The following is a 25029-nucleotide window of genomic DNA, read 5'->3' as shown; positions in this document are numbered from 1 at the left end:
ACGATTTTGCATCACGTTAAACTTTTTTAGAAGGCTCTTTTCGTTAATTCCTCACTTGCATGCTTTCATTGTCAAGGTTTATGCGGTGGCTGAAACATTCAGTTTGTCCGGAGCTAATTACAAAAAACATATTTACGTAGAAAAGACTTCAAAGTAGTTGCTTGGAAATCTGTACTTAATCTAAACTAATCACGGTATAAAGTATTCTATGAGGAACCCTGGAGTTAACACTGTAATCAATGAATACTCCTGTCTACTGAGATGATACACGACTCTACTGCGGAGAATTTTTTCTAACATTTGTTAATCGCCAAAAGTGGACCTAGTAACGTGGATGGTTAGGGTAATACAAGAGGAATTTTAACCACAATCTACCGTAACCACATGTCTACCATAACTACTTACCTACCATAACCACGTGTCTACCATAACTACTTACCTACCGTAACCACATGTCTACCATAGCTACTTACCTACCATAACCACATGTCTACCATAACTAGTTACCTACCATAACCACATGTCTACTATAACTACTTACCTACCGTAACCACATGTCTACCATAACTACTTACCTACCATAACCACATGTCTACCATAGCTACTTACCTACAATAACCACGTGTCTACCATAGCTACTTACCTACCATAACCACGTGTCTAAAATAACTACTTACCTACCATAACCACATGTCTACCATAGCTACTTACCTACCATAACCACATATCTACCATAACTACTTACCTACCATAACCACATATCTACCATAACCACTTTTACAGTTAAGTCTCGTAGTTTGTCAGCTCAAAAATTTTAAAAAGAGCCGTTTGTCGGAGAGTTACTTTGGACAGGTTAAGGGACATGAGTTGCAGCAGTTGCCATGCAACGACCTAGTTATTTCCTCATGATCAGCTTATGCGATTGTGAGGATCTGCAACAGCTTTTCTAAGCCATTCATTTTTAAACAATTCTTAATTGACTTTTTTCAGCAACTTTCTATATCTTAAACGGGTATGAATGAATTACGACTGGCTTATGCAGCTCTGCTGATGTCACAGTAAGGCCTTTCATCCTGGTCAATCAGACTGTTTCTATGTTTAGATCAGTCATCTAGCTGTCTGCCAGGCTCCAGTGTCTATAGAGATCCTGCGCAGCACCTCTTCCTCTGGGCGGCCCTTTTTAACAGGATGGATATTGCTAGGATGTTCTGGAGACGCTCACAGGATCACATTGGTAGGGCCTCATAAGTCATATCAGGGGGTGTCTTATGGTAACATTGGTGGGTGTATCAGTGTCACATCTGGCAGGTGTTTTATTGGCATGTCCAGCAGGGGTTTCGTTGTCACCCCTGCAAGTGAATTAGCAGAGCATCATACTTGAAAGCATTTAATTTTGATGCACAAGTACATATTTCTCTGTTATCATAGCGATTGCCGCAAACACCAAAATTTCATAGTTTTTTGTACATACTAAGAACAATAAGTTTTTATTAAACAAGCAATAGTTGTTGATCAAATATAACTTAGCGATTGGGGTCTGAGCAAGATAAAGGTCAGGGGGTTGGAGATGACAGCTGTTTATTATGTCCAGCAATGGCTGGTGACTGAATCACTGGTTTAGTCTAATGACTACGTGGTTGCTCCTTCATGAAGGTACTCATCCCCCAGGCATTCTTCATCATTGCTAAACAGCAGAGTGCGCTGGCTCTCTAGAACATTCTTGAGTGTAATCAAGAATATTCTAAAGAATCTCTTCAAGATTCTTGTGGTTTCTCTTGAATACGCCAAACATGCAGAAGCATTCCTTAAATTATACAGTGTGCAAATAAGGGGTGTAATATTACTGTTGAATCACTTGTTCGATAATAGGAATCGTTGTTTTAGTTCGGAGTAATTTAATCATAAAATATATTTTCTTATGATTTAGTAAGGTGTGTAAATAATCAGCTGACTCATTGTTGTGCTTATCACTTTCATAGAATATTGCCTGTGTTTACAATTAATACTGATTATAATTCCCTCTAGCTTATCGTTTAATATTTAAAGTCTATATTGCTCTGTTGCCATAGTTACAGGTCAAACCACTTTGGAACATTTGAAGAGTTGTCGTATTAAAATTATGGCATTGGCAAAATCTACCCGGTTTGTGAAAATTGTTGCAGGAGTAAAAACTACATGTATAAAATCTGAAGTTAGTTTTTGTGAACTAGCTCAGCCGTTCGACTTGCTTGCACATGGTTAGGTCAATGACAAACATGAATTATTGTTGTTATTGCTACACAGCAGGCTGTTTGTTGAGTTGCTTTATGCAATTGGCAGCGCTAGATTATTTTTCCATCTTTGTATATTTGATGATTTTATAAGGAAGCACTTATAAACACTTACAAGCTTGCTCCCGAGATAATTCAGAATTGTTTTCCTATCTGGTCTTCGCCCGACTAAACTCGGCTCCATAGTTTTGCCGTATTACGTAGGATTGTATTGGTCGCTTGTTCGTGATACATTCATAGGTCAGTTATGAAGTTTTAAGTCAAATGGACGCTTACCGTAAGTCCTCATGCTCAAGCCGCTCGGCTTGTCGTTGGGCGTGGCTTCTGGTTCAAAGTCATAGACTGCGGCCTAAGGTCATTCTTTTAAAACTTACAAGGGGCTCAGGGTGGCTTCTCAATAAATGTGATCTCGGCTCAGCTCTTGCGCTATAACCGTAGAATCGCATTCATGATACACTTTTATGTACGGGGGTTCTGGCGACCAACTCGTTTATTTTCAAGGTCATGTTTCTGGAATACTTTAGACTAAAGAAGAATTTATCGCTCTAAGTCGAGATGAATACACGAGTGAGAGACAAGTGGTTGGGAGCGCGTTAATACCTGCTGACATCGAAACAGAAACTATGGGCCAAACTGGGTGCGAAACAGTTTTTCTTATTCAAGAGGACGTGGGTATAGCGAAACCCGTCTCAACACTCTTGCTTCCGAAAGGTTCAAGGACGACAAAATCTCAGTCGTCAGCCGTGGTCTGTCGGCATATGCGGATTGTTGGTAAGGGCGGCTAGATACCACAGACGGCTTGTTGGAGGGTTATTTTTTCTTTCAAGAGTCATCTGTTTGTGCGCACAAGCCGCGCGGCTTGAACATGAGGACTTACGTTAGTTGGTGAGATCAAGGGGCATCTGTTATTAGAGCTATCTGTTTTTCTATTCATAACCTATACACACACTATCAGACTCGGTGTAATGCAATCATTTTGTTTCGTCAGTTACCTCTAAACCATCACTTTTTTGAAATATTGTAAAAATCTATTTACTCTATTTGGTTTTATTTTTTTCATCGAGTTTTGCAAGTTTGGAGCTTCAATGTAATATTCAGTTCAAAAGGAATTAGGCTATCCCATAGAGTTACCTCCCCCTAGAGTGATAACAACACGAGCGTTTCCGGTGCCAACAAGAAGTGTTTAGGCCATGACCCTTTTTTGTGCTAGTCAATCGTATTGATTGACTAGATCAATAACATCAGTCATGAGAATGGTTAAACAAGGATCATGAATTTCCAGTTAAGATAGTAATTAATGCTCATATTAAAGAAATTATGATTATAGCTTATTACTCTAATATATGCTTATTATTTAAAGCAATTCAATACCTACCAGGGATCACTAAACATATTATGGAAATGTTTACTTTTCCATATCCATTTCCATAAACATAAATATTTCCATAATTTTATGGAAATGGATATGGAAATTTTATTTTAGAAATATGAAAATGGTATGAAAATGGAAATTATATAGATATGAATTATGGAAATGTTATGGAAATGATATGAAAATGAAATAGGAAAATGTTATGGAAATTTAAATAATATTGAAATGTTATGGAAATGGAAATAATAAGGAAATGAATTATGGAAATTGTAACATACACGTAATCCAAGATATAAACAGAGGCAAGTTATACTGGCTAATACGTCTACATAGGTGTATATCTGAATGAAAGAATATTTAAAGTGCTAAGTGTATACATATTTACAGGGATCGCTAAACATAATATGGAAATGTTTACTTTTCCATATCCATTTCCATAAACATAAATATTTCCATAATTTTATGAAAATGGATATGGAAATTTTATTTTAGAAATATGGAAATGGAAATAATGTGGAAATAAAATAGGGAAATGTTATGGAAATGGAAACAATATGGAAATGAATTATGGAAATTTTATGGAAATGTAAGTAATATGGAAATGAATTATGGAAATGTTATGGAAATGGAAATAATATGGAAATGAATTATGGAAGTTTTATGGAAATGGAAATTGTGACTATCTATCTTATCTAAGAGTAACCAATGATATACAGCCCCCCATGTGTGGGGGATGTATATCATTTGAGTAACTGATTGCATTAACTCACTTAACAATATCTATTCAGGGCCTTTGCAAGGCATGTAGGTATTGAATTGCTTTAAATTATAAGCATATATTAGAGTAATAAACTATAATCATCATTTCTTTAATATGAGCAACAATTACTGTCTTAACTGTGGAAATTCATGGTCATTGTTTAACTATTCTCATGGCTGATGTTATTGTTCTGTCAATCACTACGATTGACTAGCACACAAAAGGGGCGTGGCCTAAACGCTTCTCGTTGACACCGGAAACGCTTGTGTTGTTGAAGGCACAGTTATCACTCTAGGGGGATAACTCTATGGGCTATCCTAAGTACTTTCACAGTTGATTGAACATTCTTAATATAGCCTAGTATCAGGGGACCTGCTTGTATATACATGTAGAAGATTGGCTTTAAAGTTTTAACTGGATACACGTTACTGAGGAATTTAAGTTTAACATCTTCAACTTACTGTCTATTCATATGAGCCAGGAGTTGGCAGGTTAAATGGCTATTCATATGAGCCAGGAGTTAGCAGGTTAAATGGCTATTCATATGAGCCAGGAGTTAGCAGGTTAAATGGCTATTCATATGAGCCAGGAGTTAGCAGGTTAAATGGCTATTCATATGAGCCAGGAGTTAGCAGGTTAAATGGCTATTTATATGAGCCAGGAGTTAGCAGGTTAAATGGCTATTCATATGAGCCAGGAGTTAGCAGGTTAAATGGCTATTCATATGAGCCAGGAGTTAGCAGGTTAAATGGCTATATTTGGCGAGCTAGCAAAATTTACTAATGCTCAATTTGTGTTCTTTCAAACTTAACGAAATATGTTGCAACTGCTATACGAAAGGCAATTGAAAATGACAAAGTGATACAATTCCTATAAGAGAGTCAACTAAAGGTGTCATTAGGTGATACAATCCATATAGGAGAGGCAATTAAAGGTAATAAAGTAGTACAGTAACTATAACAGAGGCACTTGAAGGTGTCAAGTTGGTGCAATTCTAATAGGGGAGACAATTAAAGGTGACAAAGTTATGCAATCTTTACTATAATTAAAGCCATTTCCATCTGTTGTCCATGTAGTAGTTCCACTGGGCAGTAGTTCCAGATAGTGGCCTGACATGGAACGGCTATTTTGCTCTGTGGGCCGGCACCACCATATTTCTCACCACCTGCACCTTGTTAAGTAGCAGACACCCGTGTCTATCCATACAGGTCAGAGGCCGACCGTCGATGGAAACCACGGGCTGCTGAAATTCCATAACACAACGGTGTGCTACCAAGAGGGATATGGCATCTAGGATGGCATCTTTGCTGATGCGGCTCATCACAAAGACCTCCTCAGTCTTTACTTTTCGGAGATGTATGGGTAAACGTATGACACTATAGAATGGCAGTTGGGTTCCATCCACCATGAGACCGTGACTGTCACTCTTTTTGAGCAAGTCCCTCACGCTTTGAGAGAACTTTTTGAACACTTGCTTGCTCAGCAAGTTCATGGCACACCCGAGGTCAATCAGAAACTGAATAGACTGCCCTTCTTGCTTTCCGGAAAAGAAGTAGCTCGTAAAGTAGAGTTGGTTCAGAGCCTGTTCTCTGCTCGGTTTGGTATCACCCTTGCCTCGAGAGGCAAGATCTCTGGGGCGCAACACTCCTGAGTCTGCCAAAGCAGCCTTCTGAAATGTCTGTTGAGTTCAAAAGAGGGCATAAGGTAAACTGGCCCTGCCACTGTTAAGGCAGGCTTTCGACTATGCACTTGTCGGGCTTCTTCGGACTCAGTTTCAAGTATGACCTCAAGGGAAAGTGCTCCTGGATCAAGCTCCTGATGTGTTTGTTCAACTCGAAGGGAGGAGCATAAAGGCAAGTCAGCCCTGTTGCTCTCAAGACAGACTTCCGACTATGCATTGGCCTCAGTCATTCGGGCTGGCCTCTGAGTGTACTTCTGCCAGTACAGCCTGGGGTGACCCGCTCTGGCTTAGGTCGTATTCCCCCGATTGTGCCATTGTCCTGGTATCCGGGCTCCAGTTTCTTTAAGACCTTGTAGTAATTCTGGAGAGCTATTCCCGGAGGCTTTTTCACCGCCATCTTGTCTTGCGTGGTGCGGCCATGTCGTCTTTTTATTACGCCTCTGACTCTTCTAGGTTGGAGTTCCTCCTGGCTGGATGTCTCCGACCAGCGAATCGGAACGTTTTTGTTTTAGTTGGATCAGTTCGATGCTTCAGTGCAACTTGGAGTCAGCACTACCGTAGCAGCTTTTTGCCGTCTCCAGTTCTGTGGCTTTTGGCTAGGGCAGTTTTTGCGGACCTGTCTTTGGCTTCCGCACTCCCAGCATTAAAAGAGTTTCTTTGTGGTGGCCTCCCTAAGCCTGTCATTTTCCTCTTCTAGTTGCTAAACCTACTTGGTCAGCTGCTGTCCGAGTAGCGCCAGCTGGCTGACAGTCTGTTTTTAACTACTGCAGTCCTCTCCACCTGTTCTTTGTCTACGGACCGGTCGACTGTTGACTGGCGTTCCTTAGGTTTAACTTAGATGGATTCCATGCCAACTTGGACCGCATCGGTCAACCTGGGTGTTAGCACTGCCAATAATTGGCTTTGAAGGTTCGAGTTGTTCAAAGTGCTGCAAAACAACTCATTGGCTATATCTGTTTGATAGGGCGCCGGCAAGTTCCTGCAGAGCTTGAATTTGCCATTCCACTTGGCTTGCATGTTTCTGGAGGGTAGCGTCTGTGACTTTTCTTAGGGTACTTAGTTTGCATCAAACTTGCCTGGGGGAGAGACCAAACCGAGCTCATGACGCAAAGACGGCTTCTACTCTGTCAACTTGACCACAGTTCTCTATTTCCTCTTGCAGAGCTTCTTGAAATTGGAGTAGGCTGTCAGCTTTCGTCTACTCATTAGCCTCTGCCACTTCTTGGAATCAGCTGATGAATTATTTTACAACTCCCGAGCCGGAATAATGAGGTGATTTGAACTGGTAAGCTACAGCCCAGGGTGCCATCATCATCTTGTCCAATGTCTTAACCAGACAGTCTGTACTTCTGCCCACGCTACCAGCACATCTGGTAGCTATCATGCTGCCAACCCTTATGAGAGCACCTCTCAGATAGTGCTGCACGATATCTTTGCATGTACATTCGATTATTTGGTCTCAAAATGTATCGAATATCGAAAAATATCGAACATTGGAGCTGTCTTCTCTCGATATGTAGTGTTAGACTTTAATATGAACGATATGAAAGAATATCGGTTAATATCGGTTGAAAAAACAAGAGTTGGCCCTTCTTTACAATAAAAGGAATAGACAACTCCATTTTTGCAAAATAAATTCAGCCGATATTTCGATAAAATATCGGCTTCGATATTCATATCGACTTGAAAACTGACCAAATATAAAATCACCCACTGAAATATATCGTCATATCGAATTATATCGTGTTATCGTGCAGCACTACTCTCAGACCCTCAGAGGTGGGGATGCTCTTTGAGCAGTCCCACCTCTGTGGGTCTGAGAGAGTGTTAGGCTGCCCAAAGAGCAGCCCAACACCCTCTCATAGAAACTTGGCTGCCCTTTTGGCAGCCAAGTCTTTCTGTGATCAGAAATTAGTCCCACCTCGGAGCTCTCATTTTCTCGGGAGCTTTCCCCTTACTATCACTAAGATAGCCTCAGTTAGAGTATCCAGTCAGAGTATCCAGTTAGAGTCTGCTGCTTCCTGTAGAGTCGAAATCCATGAATCCATTGCTGCTGTCAGTGTAAAGGAACTGACCGAGGTCATCGACTTGTTCTAGAAGAAAACAAACCAATCGATTGCAAAGCAGTGAACATATATCTTTCTTAGCACATATATAATGATACAATTAGTTATGCAATGAACATATAAATAGCTGAATAAGGCAAGATTCCCAAGTGCTCTGCTCTTGGCCCCTTCTGCAGCGTTTTTATAGCTCCTGACTTTGGCTTGTCTCCACTTCTCGGTAGCATGGTCGACTCAGCAGCCGACCCTTTGCCAACCGAAAGTATTACCAGGGGCCTGTATCGTCTGTTGAGTTGCGGCTCAGCCTGGTAGTTTCGGTCATCTAGGGGTCGGCTTCTCTCTCTGACCCGGCTCTGGTTTTTGCAATCGGTCATCGCACTAATAATTAAGAGAGGCATTTAAAGCTGACAAAGTAATACAATTCCTACATGAGTGACAATTAAAGGTAAGGCAGAATGTGTAGATGAAGGTATTAAAAGTGAAATTATGTCATGTATTTGTAGCTGGGGCGATAGTTGGTGCAGCAGTCATGAGAGGAATGTACAATAAAAGCAACCATCAGGAAGGAATAGATATCACTGCATCTTATCTCAACAACTCCCTGTAAGTATCATAAAGTATTGTAGTTTGAGTAAGACATTTTCAAAACAGCACTGCTTTGTTGATTTTTGTATTTTTGTGAAAGGTTCACAAACAAGGCTAACTAAAGGTTTATAAAACTTTGCATATTTAATGTGTCTTTGGACACATTTTTAGAGTGGCAGTGCCTTTAGTCTACTGGTAGTGGAAAAATATTAATTGCCATATTTTCTAAAACTGTTACATACCTTATTTTTAGAATTGGAGTTGTTTTATTGGTGTTAATGGTATTTTAATGACCTTGATGCACATTTCTCTGCACTATCTGAAAGGCTGAATTTGACATATCTGTTTATGTGAATTCAAATAACTCTGCACATGTGAACCCTAAAAGCAAAGGAAGGAATGTAAGAGACTGCTAGCATCGCAGGCAGTCCCACAGCTGCCATTAAAAACAGCCTCGATGGTCATATTACAATGCTTAGATGTGTAGATAAAATATTTTAACATACACACTACTACAAAACTACTACAAACTACTTTTCTCCACAGTAGCAGATGTAAGCAAAAATTTAGTTTGCATGTTTTATCAGATTGCAGGGTTAATCATTTTATCCCCTCGGCCCATCCTCATGTCTATCAGAGTTTTTTAATCCTAGTATACGTTACTATAGGTAAAAACTTTAGAGGTATTATTATATAGCAATATTAAAAAGTCAAGGAAAACCTTTAGATCCAGTGTTAGTAGTCCAACTGATTTTTAGCTCTAGTGTTAGCAGTCCAACTGAACTCAACTGAACATATTCCCTGGAATGTCATCAATATAAGTCAATATAAGCTTGAAAGGAAGAATTTGTCCAACACAAAGTAAGCGGCATATAATGAAAAGGTGTGTTATGATTTAGGCTTGTTTGAGTATATTTGATTGTTATCTTTAGCTTTTATTTCACTTATTAATTAAACTAGCTAAATGCCCAGCCCATGCAAAATTTATTTTTGATTGACTAAGTTTCTTTACCTAGTAAGTTTGAGTAATTTAAGCTAGTAACTTTACTCTAATGAAAGTCATTGTTATAACTTGAGTCAGCGTTAGAAAAAAAGATTGCGTCATGATCTCTCACGCCATCATTATCTTCCAGCGTGTTAGCTGAAGCATGAATCTTGCTACTAAAGCGTGAACCCATTAAAGATTGGCAGGCGCATAAGTATGTTCACAATTATTCATGGCTATGGCCAGTTGGACACGCAATTTAGTGGTTGAGCATGGCTGTCTGAACACCTGCAGGTTTTGAGTTCAAATCCAATGCGAAACGGATTTTTTGTTTCTAAAACTTTATCGATATAACTGGATGCACGAATGACAAACAGCCAGCAGACAAACAACTAACATTGAGTTTTATATATAATTATACTAGCTGTGCTATCCGGCGTTGCCCGGGTATTAAAAATCAGCTTATAAACAATGACAGGTAATGAGAGTTGTCTGCCACTTACTATTAGCCTGGCACAATTCCAATGGATAATTTGAGTAAGCTTATTAGTAAGAGCTACCAGCTTCACGCGACGTTATGCCATCACCTGGCGTAGGAACGGAAAGCCGTTGCCTATTTGCTCTCGTACGCCGACATATATCGCCTAGGATTCTATCAAGCTTGTGTGGCTTAATTAGTAAGGCGTAGGACTGGCGAACCGGATGGTCCAACATCAAATCTTCTGCGATTTGATTCTTTGTTCCAAGATTTTAATAGATATAGCTGGAACTATGCACATACCCACATACTCACACACAAACTTTGAGAAATATATATACAGACTAGCTGCGCTACACAGTGTTGCCCGAGTAATAAAAAAGTTTTTAGACAGAAAATTGATTTGTATTTAACGTATAACAACATTTGCCATTCTAACTTTCAAACTACATATCATTAGAAAAGTGTTTTGTGTAATTCAAATAATTTAATAGAAAATAAACACAACTGTAAAGGTTTTCAAACTTTGTCAAACAACAAAGTATGTAAATGTGAAATAATTAGCAAGTAATGGCTAAATATAGTCTGTTTTGCTACCATTACAATAAAAAAATTATTTAGTATACAGTTATATGATTTTAGTTCGTTTCAGTGTTAGCATCATAAGGCGAAAATACCGTATAGAGTGGTATAGAAGCCCATAGTAATATGTAATGCAAACACCTCCTGGTGAAAATCATCAAAATCTTCATCATTAAAAAACAGGAATGAAACAATATCTTAACCTTAGTTACTATAGGTACTTACAACAACTTAAGGACATTTTGTAGTTACGATCTGCAATAAAATCTAACATTACAATGTACTACGCGCATTGCGTACCATAGAGAGCTTTTACCTTTGAGACAGACGTGTAGCATAAATTTTAAATCTAACTTAAATGGATTTAGCTTGCTAAACTCATACTTAAGCAAAGTTTTAGTATGTATTTTAGTAAACTTTAAACTATTAACTAAAATTGTATCACTTATCTGTTGGCGAATTCGTTTTTACCACAACTTATAACGCTGAACTGAGACAGCCAGCAACATAGATTTTTTTTAGCGTTGTAGGAGGTATTTCAGCGAATAGCATATTGACATTTTTATCATTTTATTGTAATCAGTACAACAACAATCGCCAAGTTATAATTTCGAGAAAATTTTTTTTTGATATTGTATGACAGGAAAACAAATTTGGTGTAGTATGGCAAAAATGAAAAAGGATTGTGTTTCGTAGAGTTTGGCAAAAAATAGTTTATAACACTGTACTGGGCACACTGTATCAATTAATACGTCATTTAGCATTTGCAATTGAGCAAAAAGAATGTGGTATATAAAAAGAGTGACAGAATTCTAAGGACTGTGTAGTACAGTAGTTCCAAAGTTTTAATAACTATAGCTGGACAGACCGAATCACGGACAACACACAAAGACCGAGATTTATAAATAATAATAGACAAGTGAGAAATTAATTTTCGTGTAGAGCATTATTAGACAAATGCACATTCAGCTTTGAGAGTGTGAGACTCGTGTCAGACAAGTTTGTACCTGGTTCAGTTGATAAACTCATATCAGACAAGTTTGTGTCTAGTTGAATTGATAAACTCATATCAGACAAGTTTGTGTCTTGTTGAGTTGATAACCTCATGTCAGAAAGATTTGTGTCTTGTTGAGTTAATAAACTCATGTCAGACAAGTTTGTACCTTGTTCAGTTAATAAACTCATAGCAGACAAGTTTGTGTCTTGTTGAGTTGATAAACTCATGTCAGACAAGTTTGTATCTTGTTGAGTTGATAAACTCATGTCAGAAAGATTTGTGTCTTGTTGAGTTGATAACCTCATATCAGACAAGTTTGTGTCTAGTTGAGTTAATAAACTCATGTCAGACAAGTTTGTGTCTAGTTGAGTTGATAAACTCATGTCAGACAAGTTTGTGTCTAGTTAAGGTTATAAACTCATATCAGACAAGTTTGTGTCTAGTTGAGTTAATAAACTCATGTCAGACAAGTTTGTGTCTAGTTGAGTTGATAAACTCATGTCAGAAAGATTTGTGTCTTGTTGAGTTAATAAACTCATGTCAGACAAGTTTGTGTCTAGTAGAGTTGATAAACTCATGTCAGAAAGATTTGTGTCTTGTTGAGTTGATAACCTCATATCAGACAAGTTTGTGTCTTGTTGAGTTGATAAACTCATGTCAGACAAGTTTGTGTCTAGTTGAGTTGATAACCTCATGTCAGAAAGATTTGTGTCTAGTTGAGTTAATAAACTCATGTCAGACAAGTTTGTGTCTAGTAGAGTTGATAAACTCATGTCAGACAAGTTTGTGTCTTATTGAGTTGATAAACTCATGTCAGAAAGATTTGTGTCTTGTTGAGTTAATAAACTCATGTCAGACAAGTTTGTGTCTTGTTGAGTTGATAAACTCATGTCAGACAAGTTTGTGTCTAGTTGAGTTGATAAACTCATGTCAGACAAGTTTGTTTCTTATTGAGTTGATAAACTCATGTCAGAAAGATTTGTGTCTAGTTGAGTTGATAACCTCATGTCAGACAAGTTTGTGTCTAGTAGAGTTGATAAACTCATGTCAGAAAGATTTGTGTCTTGTTGAGTTAATAAACTCATGTCAGACAAGTTTGTGTCTAGTAGAGTTGATAAACTCATGTCAGACAAGTTTGTGTCTTATTGAGTTGATAAACTCATGTCAGAAAGATTTGTGTCTTGTTGAGTTAATAAACTCATATCAGACAAGTTTGTGTCTTGTTGAGTTGATAAACTCATGTCAGACAAGTTTGTGTCTAGTTGAGTTGATAAACTCATGTCAGACAAGTTTGTGTCTTGTTGAGTTGATAACCTCATGTCAGACAAGTTCGTGTCTAGTAGAGTTGATAAACTCATATCAGACAAGTTTGTGTCTAGTAGAGTTGATAAACTCATATCAGACAAGTTTGTGTCTTGTTGAGTTGATAACCTCATGTCAGACAAGTTCGTGTCTAGTAGAGTTGATAAACTCATATCAGACAAGTTCGTGTCTAGTAGAGTTGATAAACTCATGTCAGACAAGTTTGTGTCTTGTTGAGTTGATAAACTCATATCAGACAAGTTTGTGTCTAGTAGAGTTGATAAACTCATGTCAGACAAGTTCGTGTCTTGTTGAGTTGATAAACTCATGTCAGACAAGTTTGTGTCTAGTTGAGTTGATAAACTCATATCAGACAAGTTTGTGTCTTATTGAGTTGATAAACTCATGTCAGAAAGATTTGTGTCTTGTTGAGTTAATAAACTCATGTCAGACAAGTTTGTGTCTAGTAGAGTTGATAAACTCATATCAGACAAGTTTGTGTCTTGTTGAGTTGATAACCTCATGTCAGACAAGTTCGTGTCTAGTAGAGTTGATAAACTCATGTCAGACAAGTTTGTGTCTTGTTGAGTTGATAAACTCATGTCAGACAAGTTTGTGTCTTGTTGAGTTGATAAACTCATGTCAGACAAGTTTGTGTCTTGTTGAGTTGATAAACTCATATCAGACAAGTTTGTGTCTAGTTGAGTTGATAAACTCATATCAGACAAGTTTGTGTCTTATTGAGTTGATAAACTCATGTCAGAAAGATTTGTGTCTTGTTGAGTTGATAACCTCATATCAGACAAGTTTGTGTCTAGTTGAGTTAATAAACTCATGTCAGACAAGTTTGTGTCTAGTTGAGTTGATAAACTCATGTCAGACAAGTTTGTGTCTAGTTAAGGTTATAAACTCATATCAGACAAGTTTGTGTCTAGTTGAGTTAATAAACTCATGTCAGACAAGTTTGTGTCTAGTTGAGTTGATAAACTCATGTCAGAAAGATTTGTGTCTTGTTGAGTTAATAAACTCATGTCAGACAAGTTTGTGTCTAGTAGAGTTGATAAACTCATGTCAGAAAGATTTGTGTCTTGTTGAGTTGATAACCTCATATCAGACAAGTTTGTGTCTTGTTGAGTTGATAAACTCATGTCAGACAAGTTTGTGTCTAGTTGAGTTGATAACCTCATGTCAGAAAGATTTGTGTCTAGTAGAGTTAATAAACTCATGTCAGACAAGTTTGTGTCTAGTAGAGTTGATAAACTCATGTCAGACAAGTTTGTGTCTTATTGAGTTGATAAACTCATGTCAGAAAGATTTGTGTCTTGTTGAGTTAATAAACTCATGTCAGACAAGTTTGTGTCTTGTTGAGTTGATAAACTCATGTCAGACAAGTTTGTGTCTAGTTGAGTTGATAAACTCATGTCAGACAAGTTTGTTTCTTATTGAGTTGATAAACTCATGTCAGAAAGATTTGTGTCTTGTTGAGTTGATAACCTCATGTCAGACAAGTTTGTGTCTAGTTGAGTTGATAAACTCATGTCAGAAAGATTTGTGTCTTGTTGAGTTAATAAACTCATGTCAGACAAGTTTGTGTCTAGTAGAGTTGATAAACTCATGTCAGACAAGTTTGTGTCTTATTGAGTTGATAAACTCATGTCAGAAAGATTTGTGTCTTGTTGAGTTAATAAACTCATGTCAGACAAGTTTGTGTCTTATTGAGTTGATAAACTCATGTCAGACAAGTTTGTGTCTAGTAGAGTTGATAAACTCATATCAGACAAGTTTGTGTCTTGTTGAGTTGATAACCTCATGTCAGACAAGTTCGTGTCTAGTAGAGTTGATAAACTCATATCAGACAAGTTCGTGTCTAGTAGAGTTGATAAACTCATGTCAGACAAGTTTGTGTCTAGTTGAGTTGATAAACTCATGTCAGACAAGTTTGTGTCTAGTTGAGTTGATAAACTCATGTCAGAAAGATTTGTGTCTTGTTGAGTTAATAAACTCATATCAGACAAGTTTGTGTCTAGTAGAGTTGATAAACTCATATCAGACAAGTTTGTGTCTTGTTGAGTTGATAACCTCATGTCAGACAAGTTCGTGTCTAGTAGAGTTGATAAACTCATATCAGACAAGTTCGTGTCTAGTAGAGTTGATAAACTCATGTCAGACAAGTTTGTGTCTTGTTGAGTTGATAAACTCATATCAGACAAGTTTGTGTCTAGTAGAGTTGATAAACTCATGTCAGACAAGTTCGTGTCTTGTTGAGTTGATAAACTCATATCAGACAAGTTTGTGTCTAGTTGAGTTGATAAACTCATATCAGACAAGTTTGTGTCTTGTTGAGTTGATAAACTCATGTCAGACAAGTTTGTGTCTTATTGAGTTGATAAACTCATGTCAGAAAGATTTGTGTCTTGTTGAGTTAATAAACTCATGTCAGACAAGTTTGTGTCTAGTAGAGTTGATAAACTCATATCAGACAAGTTTGTGTCTTGTTGAGTTGATAACCTCATGTCAGACAAGTTCGTGTCTAGTAGAGTTGATAAACTCATATCAGACAAGTTTGTGTCTAGTAGAGTTGATAAACTCATATCAGACAAGTTTGTGTCTTGTTGAGTTGATAACCTCATGTCAGAAAGATTTGTGTCTTGTTGAGTTAATAAACTCATGTCAGACAAGTTCGTGTCTAGTAGAGTTGATAACCTCATGTCAGACAAGTTCGTGTCTAGTTGAGTTGATAAACTCATGTCAGACAAGTTTGTGTCTTGTTGAGTTGATAAACTCATGTCAGACAAGTTTGTGTCTTGTTGAGTTGATAAACTCATGTCAGACAAGTTTGTGTCTTGTTGAGTTGATAAACTCATATCAGACAAGTTTGTGTCTAGTTGAGTTGATAAACTCATATCAGACAAGTTTGTGTCTTATTGAGTTGATAAACTCATGTCAGAAAGATTTGTGTCTTGTTGAGTTAATAAACTCATGTCAGACAAGTTTGTGTCTAGTAGAGTTGATAAACTCATATCAGACAAGTTTGTGTCTAGTTGAGTTGATAAACTCATGTCAGACAAGTTTGTGTCTTATTGAGTTGATAAACTCATGTCAGAAAGATTTGTGTCTTGTTGAGTTAATAAACTCATGTCAGACAAGTTTGTGTTTAGTAGAGTTGATAAACTCATATCAGACAAGTTTGTGTCTTGTTGAGTTGATAACCTCATGTCAGACAAGTTCGTGTCTAGTAGAGTTGATAAACTCATATCAGACAAGTTTGTGTCTTATTGAGTTGATAAACTCATGTCAGAAAGATTTGTGTCTTGTTGAGTTAATAAACTCATGTCAGACAAGTTTGTGTCTTGTTGAGTTGATAAACTCATGTCAGACAAGTTTGTGTCTAGTTGAGTTGATAAACTCATGTCAGACAAGTTTGTGTCTTATTGAGTTGATAAACTCATGTCAGAAAGATTTGTGTCTTGTTGAGTTAATAAACTCATGTCAGACAAGTTTGTGTCTAGTAGAGTTGATAAACTCATATCAGACAAGTTTGTGTCTTGTTGAGTTGATAACCTCATGTCAGACAAGTTCGTGTCTAGTAGAGTTGATAAACTCATATCAGACAAGTTTGTGTCTTGTTGAGTTGATAACCTCATGTCAGACAAGTTTGTGTCTAGTAGAGTTGATAAACTCATATCAGACAAGTTTGTGTCTAGTAGAGTTGATAAACTCATATCAGACAAGTTTGTGTCTAGTAGAGTTTATAACCTCATGTCAGACAAGTTTGTGTCTAGTTGAGTTGATAAACTCATGTCAGACAAGTTTGTGTCTTGTTGAGTTGATAAACTCATATCAGACAAGTTTGTGTCTAGTTGAGTTGATAAACTCATATCAGACAAGTTTGTGTCTTATTGAGTTGATAAACTCATGTCAGAAAGATTTGTGTCTTGTTGAGTTGATAAACTCATATCAGACAAGTTTGTGTCTAGTTGAGTTGATAAACTCATGTCAGACAAGTTTGTGTCTTGTTGAGTTGATAAACTCATATCAGACAAGTTTGTGTCTAGTTGAGTTGATAAACTCATGTCAGACAAGTTTGTGTCTTGTTGAGTTGATAAACTCATATCAGACAAGTTTGTGTCTTGTTGAGTTGATAACCTCATGTCAGACAAGTTTGTGTCTTGTTGAGTTCATAAACTGATGTCAGACAAGTTTGTGTCTTATTGAGTTGATAAACTCATGTCAGACAAGTTCGTGTCTTGTTCAGTTGATAAACTCATGTCAGGCAATTTTGTGCTTTGCTGACTTGATATATAAGTTTAAGCAGTGGGAGATGTGATGAAATAAGCATAACTGGTGGATGACGTGACATTGTTCATGTATATTGCAATAATGATAAATATAATTAAAAGCTGCATGTTGAAAGTCTGTAAAAGCATTTATTGTGATGATATCGACTCACTATTGAAAGGCTGTCATTTCTTTCTTATAGCTACAACGCTATGTTTGACCAGACGATAGGTTATTTTTGAATATGAGCAAATTTTGATGCCATTGTAGTTCATTTTACCGGTTTGTTTTATCTACTCTAAAAGATTAACCAAATATAGCAACAAAGCTTTTTAGCCATTTTGTATGTCTAATTGTTCTTTACAGGAAGTTTGAGACGCTTGCCAATGGTATTCTGGAGTTATGCTGGTCAAAGGACCGGCAGTACACATCAGACATGCTTGTGAGAGAGGCCCCAAACTGGGGCAATACCACAGTTCTCTCTATGGCCTACCACGGTGAGATGGAGGAGTTCCTTGCCCAGCCTGCCTGCTACACCAAACTTAACAAAATTTGGAGAGGAGACATAGCCTTGAGGACCCATTGGTTTTGGGTTAGTAACTATATTGATGTAGGCTTATCTAGCCCCACCCGCCTCTGAGTACGCCTGTTTAACAAACAGTTATTTTCAGTAAGATTTTGATGACTGTTACTCTTATATGCAAGCTGTTAACTGTTTCCATGTTTATTTCATGCCTTCTAATTTCACTTTACTTATGGTAACTTCGCTATCTATTAGACCCACATATTTTGTAATATAGTGCATAGTGTTTGTTCTGTTCGACTATCATATGTTGCAACATCGTTCATGATGTTTGTCCTGTTAGACTCTCATATGTTGTAACATAGTTCATGATGTTTGTCCTGTTAGACTCTCATATGTTGCAACATAGCACATGATGTTTGTCCTGTTAGATTCTCATATGTTGTAACATAGTTCATGATGTTTGTCCTGTTAGACTCTCATATGTTGTAACATAGCACATGATGTTTGTCCTGTTAGACTCTCATATGTTGTAACATAGCAGACGATGTTTGTCCTGTTAGACTCTCATATGTTGTAACATAGCAGATGATGTTTGTCCTGTTAGACTCTCATATGTTGCAACATAGTTCATGATGTTTGTCCTGTTAGACTCTCATATGTTGCAACATAGCACATGATGTTTGTCCTGTTAGACTCTCATATGTTGCAACATAGCACATGATGTTTGTCCTGTTAGATTCTCATATGTTGTAACATAGTTCATGATGTTTGTCCTGTTAGACTCTCATATGTTGTAACATAGCACATGATGTTTGTCCTGTTAGACTCTCATATGTTGTAACATAGCAGATGATGTTTGTCCTGTTTGACTCTCATATGTTGCAACATAGTGCATGATGTTTGTCCTCTTAGACCCTCATATGTTGCAACATAGTGCATGATGTTTGTCCTGTTAGACTCTCATATGTTGTAACGTAGTGCATGATGTTTGCTATGAAAATAACAAATTAAATCAATACAAACTGATAATTCTATTATCAGGTTGGATTGATTTCGATATTCAATATTCTATCAGAGTTTTTCATGCTAGCTTTTTTAAACATCTTTTTTTTACAGGTTATGGCATTTTCTATCATGCCATTTCTTGTATTCCTCCTCAAGTTTGTTCGAAAGAGGAATAATGATCCACGGATGGATGAACGCCAGGATGACCCGGTGGTCATTGAGGATCTGAATACAGATGATGTCAACGATAAATCCCCGGCTGTTTATAGGCCCCTCATATCAGTAACATTACTTGGCAGAGAAAAACATGAGATCTCCTTTTTCACAGCTATATATCGGGCCTTGCGCTCACCCCTTGTAAAGTGTATCCACTATTCTGTAAGTCTCTTGCTGTTATTGTTTTAGTATGGCATTTTATTTGTACCCAATTTAAACAAGTTGTAAACATTATTCACACTAATAATAATGCTACATGTAAAATAATGTTAATTTTATTAATAATTATCTTTAAACTTTTATCTTACATAGCATTGGTAGCTTCTAGCTTTATCACTTGCGTGTAAAGTTTGAACAACTATTTGACCCAAATTAATTTTGAAGATGCCCTACAGTTTAGGGCATCTTTAGTTTCCCCTAGAGTGACCCTTAGCTTCTCCTAAAGCCACTCTTGTTTCACAAGCATGGCCCCCTAGTTCCCTCCAGAGCAACCCCCTGGAGCGATCCCTAGTTCCCCTAGAGCAATTCCCTATTTTCCCCGAGAGCAACCTCCTTAGTGTCCTTTAGCGTGACCACCTAGTTCTCTTAGAGCAACCCCCTAGTTTCCCCTAGAGCGACCCCTTAGTTTTCTCTAGAGCTACCCCTTATTTTCCCCTAGAGTGACCCCCTTAATGTCCTTTAGAGTGACTCCCTAGGTTCCCCTGAGTAACCCTCTAGTTTCCCCCTAGAGCGGCCCCGTAGTTTCCCTAGAGCTGCCACCTAGTTCTCGAGAGCAACCCCTTAGTTTCTCCTAGAGTGACCCGCTAGTTTCCCTTAGAGTGACCCCTTAGTTTCCTCTTGAGTGACCCCTAGTTCCTTAGAGCGACTCCTAGTTTCTTGAAGTATTTCAGCTGTTGGGTTGACTCAGTCTCCGAGTGCATCACTAATACTGGACTTATGGCGACCATGATACCTGTCTCATCAGCGACTTGTTTTCTGTGTGTGCAATAGATTTAGGGTACCTTTTTATTCCAAATTCAAGATTTTTAGGGCACTTTCAGATTCCATACGAATGCTCTAGGTCTTGTACTCAAAGGAAATGCATTATGTAGTCAGTTGTGCAATCCAAACACTCGTCATGTAGGTATTATTTTGAGCTAGTCCAAGCCTAATGCATTTGCAATGTTAGCAGTTCAATACAGAAGTATTGATGGATATTCAAGTCTATATTCAAAAAAATATTCTAAATTCAAATATTTTAAAAACAAATTGTTTGTGATAGTAATAAAGTACGTGGGAGTTTATGAACGTAACTGGCAGGTCTGAAACTGCTTATGATGAAATTGACAATATAAACACATATTTGACACAAAACAGAGAATTTTCATGAGATTTCCTTTGTGTTTTTGTAGCGGTTGGTGAAACTGTAATGCTAGCAGCTATGGCAGTAGTAATAAATCCGCCTCGATCTGGGATTTCCTGTCAGCTGGTATTATTCACATGATCATCATTCGTATAAATTCTGTCAACCGAGTGCGCGATCAATGTGATTGACAATCTGTTTTTAGATTATTTTGTTGTATGGAGTTGTTTATGGCGAGTCCGGTAGATGCATGTACTGTAAAACCTTTAGTTGAACGCCTTGGCACTCTATTTTTCAACCCTTTCTCAATAGTCACAGTCATTTAGAGGTGGCATTCAAATAGAGGCTGGCATAGTATTTTTAAAATGGCTCGTCAGAAGTTTGAGAAAACAAATTTAGCTTATTTATGCGCCTATATTTTGCCATCTTTTTCCAGTGGAACGATATTAAACATTTTGGATGCAATAAATCTGCTAACTTAACCCTTTCGCGGGCAAAGCGACATTTCTGTCGCTTCGCGATACTCCTTCAAGTGGGCAGAACGACAATTTTGTCGCTAGAGAAATATATTTCTTTTATTACGGCTTTTGGTTTGCTAAATGCCGTTTTTGTTTACTTTTTTGATTGATAGCAAGCTACGATATATTGGCTTTGGTTAGCTTCTAAAAAAATTTTTCTATTTGCACAAAGCGATTGTTTTTAGCAGTAATAAATGAATAAAAATTGCGAAAAAAATTAGAAAACCGTTCTAAATAATTTTTAATTATTTTTTTTTGTTCTGTTTTAGCCGTTATTTACTGAAAGCTTCAAGACTTTTACTTTAGTTTATCGTCATGACGACTTCTAAGAGAACTCTCCGTGATTATATTCTACTACAGCAAGTACTAGTACCGGAGTTACTAAGAGAATCACAGCTGACTGTGACTTTTTAGATTTAGTAGCCAGAGATGACAATGAATCAGGTTCAAATTGTGATTGTAATTATTTTACATCTGGAAGTGATATTGATGAAAAAGCTGATAGCTGTAATGATGAGGTTGGTGGGGTGATGTTAGTGCCTGGAAGAATATTACCAATATAAAAAGAGATAAATCTCCTACCATTCATCAGTTCGTAGTAGTGACAGGCCCAGTATTTACTCCAGTAGATGCTGTGTGATTGGTACAAAAAGACAAGAATAAGCACTAGGTGCAAAGACTGTGATGTAGGCCTTTGTAAAGGAGAATGCTTCTGGATATATTGTACAGAAACTGTGCTTATTAAAGTGTACACTTGTATTATAAAAAGATATACAATATATATATTTATTTATCTTGGTAGATCTACATATATAAATATTTTTATACATTTTTATTCATTTACAATATATAGATGTATATATATACATCTGGACATATACATGTATACATATGCATGTTTATACATAGATATATGCACACAATAACATACAAAAGAGTGTATAAACCTTTTAAAAGAAATTGATTTTCTGGAAAATTAATTCGCCCACGGGGGGCCTGATATAATCCTGAAAATTCGCCCGCGAAAGGGTTAACTCTAACTTGTCAAAAATCTTTTAATAAATATGCATTGAGAAGCAGAGAAATATCTCTACCAGTTTATAGCTATTGCTTGCAATTAACCCGCGATGATTATGATATTATAACCTGTGTCCTCCTTTGCAATTTTTTCAAGCTTTCAATTTTTATTTTATTCTAAATTTAAAAACATATTTTTATTTTTTTTACCAAAGTTGCATAAAAACTCATTGCTCTATGTTTGCTACAGTTTGTAGCCAAAACTAGCTTTTTGTGTGCAATAGAAGAGGAGTTACGACCTTTGATCAATTGTAAGATCAAATAATATGCTATAAATTTGCAAATTTATAAGTTATAAAATGATAATCTATCAAATGCTACAAATACGTATTCATGAACAAGTGACATAAACGAACCATACTTATATTACATGCAGAAACAAAAATTAATGTTTTTTAAAAACAAAAATATTTTCATCGTTTGCTTGGATAGCTGCTTTCTGATTGCTGCTTTCGATGGAACAAACATCTTCTGGTTGTCCAATACCTTCCACAATGTCTTCAGACCTCAAATTTTCTTCTGCACTGCATAACTAGTCGATATTCGTGTCCAAACAATTTTTTGGCACAACAAAAACGAAAAAAAGTCTTGATCGCTAAACGTAACCTTTGTGCCATCGCAAATGTAAACCGTTTTCATATACATGTACTTCGAAGTATCAATACCACGTTAAGCAAGGAACTACTATTAGCCTGAGACAGTAATTTTTTTTATGGTGTTGCTTTCAAAGTTCTAATAAAAAACAAACTAAAAGCTTTGGAATTGGACCAGCAGAGAATTGATCGTTATTGATGTAAAAGATTCATTATTGATACAATTTTGTGGAAATTTTTCTACTGATCACTTGATATTATGGGTTCATAAAGATTAAAGATAGTCAAAGTAGCAGTCAAATGGAGGTGGCGTGTAACTAGAGATGGCGTTCAATTAGAGGTTTTATGGTATGTCAAGTTTTCAAGAAACTCACCTGATTATAAAAATTTCTCAGTGTATGAGCATGCATAAAGTACAACAGTTGCTCGTTGCAAATATAGGTATTTTTGTATGTGTGGAGATTTAGTCGTTATGTGACTGTTCTCAACATCCTGAACATATAAAAGAAATTTCTCACTTGGGATGGTATCATGAGGCTCCATGTTGGGATTGTATAATATCATGAGCCTCTACATTTTGATTGTATGGTATCATAAGCCTCTGCGTTGTGATTGTATGATATCATGAACCTCTATGTTGTGATTGTATGATGTCATGAACCTCTATGTTGTGATTGTATGATATCATGAACCTCTATGATGTGATTGTATGGTATCATATGCCTCTATGTTGTGATTGTATGATATCATGAACCTCTATGATGTGATTGTATGATATCATGAACCTCTATGTTGTGATTGTATGGTATCATACGCCTCTATGTTGTGATTGTATGATATCATGAACCTCTATGTTGTGATTGTATGGTATCATGAGCCTCTACATTGTGGAAGATTTAAGTCTGAGATCTAGCATTATTACAAAACATTTATTTTCATAAATTTATTGTTATTTTTTATTTAACGACACCGAAAGGCTAGTTTGCAACAGGAAACCGAAAGGCTAGTTTGCAACAGGAAACTGAAAGGCCAGTTTGCAACAGGAAACCGAAAGGCTAGTTTGCAACAGACTCTAAATGAACAAAATGCATCAAGGCAATTGTTTTGTCATTCATTCTTTCTTATTTGTTGCACCGTTTCATCATAGAAATACCTAGTAGGGCCGCAGTTCATGATTTTATTACATCATAGAATTATCTACAGTATAATACAAAGTATGTATAAAATGTTATAGCAGCCTGGAAATTTCTAGTGTAAAGTGAAAGTTAAATTCTCATGCTATGCTTAATCACTCACAACAGAGACTTACTTTTATTACTATGATTAGCCACTCACCACGGAGACTTACTTTTATTACTATGACTAACCACTCACCATAGAGACTTACTTTTATTACTACGATTTGCCACTCACCATAGAGACTTACTTTTATTACTACGATTAGCCACTCACCATAGAGACTTACTTTTATTACTATGATTATCCACTCACCATAAAGACTTACTTTTATTGCTGATTATCCACTCACTATAAAGACTTACTTTTATTGTCTGTTTATAGATACTGATGCTAATCTTCCTTTCTATCTACTCGATATTCCTCATAACTGAGCTGAGGCCGTACGAAGGGCTACTTCCTATAGCCAACCGAACAGAGCCGTGCGAGATTTGTTGTGGAAGTCTATACATAGGCTGTTTGGAGATCACCACTTACTGCTGCGCATTTACCAACTTTTTGGAAGAAATTCGTCAGGTTGGCCTTAAATTTTACACAGTCGTGAGTGAAAGTAGGAGGTAGTTTGTTTTGTATCAGTTCTTTTGTTACAATACCGCAATGGTCATGTGGAATATTCTAGATTTCTTGGTTTTGTGCTGGCAATGCAAAGCTCACTGCAACAGCATTATTTACACAAGCAGAAATAACCAACTACCGATATCATGTCTATTCCACCAATGTTAAGATTTCGTGTTTGTTTTAACTCACAGTTAGTACGAGGTCATCGTTTTGGTTAGTACGAGGTCATCATTTTGGTTACTACGAGGTCATCATCTTGGTCAGTACGAGGTCATCGTCTTGGTTAGTACGAGGTCATCGTTTTGGTTATTATGAGGTCATCATCTTGGTTAGTACGAGATCATTGTCTTGGTTAGTACGAGGTCATCGTCTTGGTTAGTACGAGGTCATTGTTTTGGTTAGTACGAGGTCATCATCTTGGTTAGTACGAGGGCATCATCTTGGTTAGTACGAGGTCGTCGTCTTGGTTAGTATGAGGTCATCATCTTGGTTAGTACGAGGGCATCATCTTGGTTAGTACGAGGTCATCATCTTGGTTAGTGCGAGGTCATCGTTTTGGTTAAATATCTGTTTGAGTTGAAAAATAACAGAAAATATATTTTGTA

General features: G+C 37.0%; 1 protein-coding gene across 1 annotated transcript in view; it reads left to right on the top strand.

Moving 5' to 3' along the window:
• The window catches only part of LOC137393004 (transient receptor potential cation channel subfamily M member-like 2), a 74868-nt gene that overhangs the window by 21806 nt on the left and 28033 nt on the right, over positions 1-25029 (top strand). The window contains exons 11-15 of the mRNA XM_068079384.1: positions 1103-1234; positions 8650-8749; positions 17720-17945; positions 18996-19262; positions 24191-24382. Of these exons, the coding sequence (XP_067935485.1) occupies positions 1103-1234; positions 8650-8749; positions 17720-17945; positions 18996-19262; positions 24191-24382 (917 nt within the window). The remainder of the gene's footprint in view (positions 1-1102; positions 1235-8649; positions 8750-17719; positions 17946-18995; positions 19263-24190; positions 24383-25029) is intronic.

The sequence above is a fragment of the Watersipora subatra genome, chromosome 4 (assembly GCF_963576615.1).
Source record: "Watersipora subatra chromosome 4, tzWatSuba1.1, whole genome shotgun sequence".
Lineage (NCBI taxonomy): Eukaryota > Metazoa > Bryozoa > Gymnolaemata > Cheilostomatida > Watersiporidae > Watersipora > Watersipora subatra.
Note: the sequence above shows the minus strand (reverse complement) of the source record. Positions and strands in the feature narration are given on the sequence as shown.